Source organism: Lycium ferocissimum, chromosome 6, assembly GCF_029784015.1.
Source record: "Lycium ferocissimum isolate CSIRO_LF1 chromosome 6, AGI_CSIRO_Lferr_CH_V1, whole genome shotgun sequence".
Classification (NCBI taxonomy): Eukaryota; Viridiplantae; Streptophyta; class Magnoliopsida; order Solanales; family Solanaceae; genus Lycium; species Lycium ferocissimum.
The window spans coordinates 59,294,051-59,297,584 of NC_081347.1; the positions used below are offsets into that span (position 1 = coordinate 59,294,051).

The following is a 3,534-nucleotide window of genomic DNA, read 5'->3' on the forward strand; positions in this document are numbered from 1 at the left end:
ATATTACTTCAGCTGCCCTGGCTTCTCTATCAATAGAGGGAAAAAGAAAATAGGGATAATAGCACTTGGTCCTGATAAATTCTTAGTCCTTGTAATATCTAACTAAACAGTTAATCCTTTAATTTATTGACATATGTGTTGTTGATCTCTTTATGTAAAATATGTTATATTTAGACTATTTTTAGAACTATATTACCATCAAATGTAGAGTAACAATACAAACTTAACATCACGCATAATAATTAAGTGGTGGAACAATTGATAATCATGGTAAATTTGTGAATATTCATAAGCAAAGGGATCAAAAGTGCATGTTTCAATTAACTGAAGATCAAATGTGCTTAGATATTACAAGGACCAAATTCAGGGTTTCTCAGAAATTGAGTGACCAAAAAGTGATATTAACCCAGGAAAATCTATACATTGCTATATCTTTTGCCTTTTTGGTCAGTATTAAGAATAGAGCAATTATTTGCACCTCAGAAAAATCTTTGATCAGAAGAACTTTTCTTTATTTTGTAACAAATATATTAGTTAGATGCCTCCTGGCGAAGGAACTGAACAAATTTTGATCTGAACTCTGAAGGAATTCGGACAGGACGATAACTTTTATTAAGCCACACCGCTGTTCCTCTTGCCTCCAAGATGGGCTGGAAAATTTAACAAAATGCAGTAAGATATGAGAAGCATAAAGTGGTTTTTGCTATTTTCTCCTCTTCAATTATAGATAGTTGGATGGTAATGGAGGAAACTGACCTCTTGATCTGGAAGTTTGAAGATGAAGTGTTCGAAAAACAAACGAGCAGCTGAAGAGTCGGATATTCGCACCTTCACCACGAATCTATCTCCACTCTGAACCAATGATGAAAGAAATGATAACAAGCAGGATAACACAACGCAAATTTTAAGCATTTCTGTTCACATTTGAAGTCAATACAGAGATTAAACAGTTCTATTTAGCTTAAGTCACACTTGAAGTACTAAGATAATATTTTTTATCTAAAGAGTAATATTTAGTTAACCAGTAACAGGATAAAATTCCTAATCAGATAGAATTCCAGTTTATGGCGAGGTAAATACTGAGATGCAGTACCACTATGCCAAATGTCAAAAGTACTCCCCTCGGATCCTCTCTTTTTTCCCATTCTTATGGTAACATTTGGAGTAAGAGCAAGAAATGTTTGAATACGACGAAAACCAAGGGACCAGTAGACTGGCAAGTCAAATAACGATTAACAGAATGTAAAGTAATATTGGTTTGTACTGACTCCAATTCATGGTAAAGTAAAAGTTTTTTATTGAAAAGAAGAGTCAAGCAATTAGAGAGAAACAAAGACATTATTCCAAGTAATTTGGACAGACGGCAGTGTCACCTTATAATCAGCTGTGAAAAGCTTCATTTAGCCGACTCATCATCCATTTGACATTAACTTCCAAACTATGCTTATCTAAACTTGTCACACTTGAAATCAAACATTTTAAGCCTTCTTCATTTCAACATGTATCCATAGTTCTAATTTCCATATTCAAAAGCAAAGTTCACGCCACAAATTTAAATTGAATAGGACATTTAACCTAGGTCTAAAATTTCTGGATTTGTGCTTGTTATCCTTGCATATTTGTTGGTTCTTAATGATGTGTAGATGAGGATCATACCCTTAGAGGTGCTAGATACTTAAGTGACAGCTCTGTTAGTGCTAATGCGTCACCATTGCGTGCCACTTCGTCAGCACTTATGCCAATCCTTTCTAGAAGCTCATGACGACCTGTTTCATTTTTCATTTATTGAAAATAAGTCATAACCACAAGAAAAGAAAAATTATTGTCATTTGAAAGTCTTTGATATGGACTAGTTCATATCCAGTATTATGTAATATACAAAGAGGTAGGTCTCTCCTACTACAGTATTGACACCAACGGGATTTGCAAAGGACAAGAATATGTGACACAGTGCCAGTTTGCATCTGGTAGTTGTTTTGGACATAACGGGATAAAAGATTTTTAGAGCAAATCAGAAAGCATTTACAAGCTTAAATTTTAGACTTCTTTTTCTTTTCTTTTTGGTGTAGAAATGATGAAGAAAATGTGATAGAGTTTCTCAGTTCTTTCAGTAGATATTAGTACTGAGGAAGTTGAGGATTTGTAACACACCATGTACATATGCAATACAAGCTTAGTGCTAATTTTTGAAGCAATAAAATTAACTACTTGTTGAAAAAGTCGATGTTCCTTATTGTAGTAATACAAGCTTAGTGCTAAATGTTTCTGAAATATCTATTTTTACTATTCTTTCACTTAGGTAGAGGCCAAGATCATATTACCCCATCCGTCCCAATATATGTGAAGGTGTTTGACTGGGCACGAAGTTTAAGAATGAAAGGAAGACTTTTGAAACTTATGGTCTAAAACAAGTAAGAGATATTTGTGTGGCTATAAATCATCTCATTAAGAGTAAAATGGAAAGTTTAAAGTTAAATTGTTACTAGACATAGAACGGTGTCATTGTTTTGGACTGACTAAAACAGAAAGAGTGTCACATAAAAGGTGGATATTGGCTTTATCTTTGGTATGTGTAAGACCAAGATTCAAACAATCATTGACCACAGAAGTTCCCTACAAATTTGGGTTTCGATAATGGCTTTAGTAATAAGCAAACCAACGGAAATCATATTCCATTATCCATATTTTGGATGACTTTATCTCAAGTTATTAAGATAGAAAACGAATTCCATAAACAAGAGTGAGATGATCTAACTACAGGGTCACAAACAAGTAATATAGAACAGATATAAAAGATCCTTTTCCAGTAATTTCTACTCATACCAGTTACCAGAAGAGTTTTCTCCGCTGAGGAAAATTTTCCTTTTTCATTAGAAGGGAAGGGGGAGTCATAATTTTTGTGTGATGATTAGAAGCACAGGTATAATATGCTATGAGTAAATCACAGAAGTGCAGATCGAAACCAAAAACCTTACAATGTTGGCAATAACTTGCATAAGTAGCATTGTTTACAACACTGTACTGATCCAATTCATAGTCCCGGACTTGGAGTTCAATTTCATGGAACTCACTCATTCTGCAACGGGAGAGCAAAATATAAGTCGTATCAAAAGAAACAATATTGACTATGTCAATGAGCAAATTGGAAACATTAACTCTTGCTGATACTCAAAAATGAAACTACAAGAAAGCTGAATCCTATATAACGCTCGACTGAAAAAGGAAACTTTTTCCAGAAATCTGAACAGAAAATATATTAAATTGAATCAATCAGTTGCCATCAATGGTAAAAGTTGAAAATGCAGAAACACTTCATACAAATGGAGAAAACATAGTTCTAATCAAGTTCAAACCTAAGAGAATCTACATTAAACCACCCAATCAACTATATCTAAAACCCAAACTAGTTAAAACCCACTACATAATTCCTCTGCCCATTCAGTCACAGTCACATGGCAATGAATTCAATTTTCAGAGAATTTTATCATAATTAGACTTATTTTACCGTGATCTCAAGTTCTCAACCTAGACAAC

At 33.8% G+C, this 3,534-nt stretch overlaps 1 protein-coding gene across 1 annotated transcript; it reads right to left on the reverse strand.

The window, feature by feature from the left end:
• Positions 1-298: 298 nt before the first annotated feature.
• On the reverse strand, positions 299-3,102 carry LOC132059913 (acyl-acyl carrier protein thioesterase TE3, chloroplastic-like). The gene is made up of 4 exons (XM_059452755.1): positions 2,976-3,102; positions 1,657-1,766; positions 757-852; positions 299-650 (listed from the first exon to the last, which is right to left on the reverse strand). The coding sequence occupies exons 1-4, from the start codon at positions 3,073-3,075 to the stop codon at positions 531-533; spliced, it is 426 nt and encodes a 141-aa protein (XP_059308738.1). The 5' UTR covers positions 3,076-3,102; the 3' UTR covers positions 299-530.
• Positions 3,103-3,534: the final 432 nt, after the last annotated feature.

Bases quoted from the DNA above. Each gene is read 5' to 3' on its own strand.
- LOC132059913 (XM_059452755.1), bottom strand. From the start codon at position 3,075: ATGAGTGAGTTCCATGAAATTGAACTCCAAGTCCGGGACTATGAATTG. The intron at 1,767-2,975 runs GTAAGGTTTTTG...AAAATGAAACAG, and splicing joins TGCAAGTTATTGCCAACATT to GTCGTCATGAGCTTCTAGAA. The intron at 853-1,656 runs GTATGATCCTCA...TCATTGGTTCAG, and splicing joins AGTATCTAGCACCTCTAAGG to AGTGGAGATAGATTCGTGGT.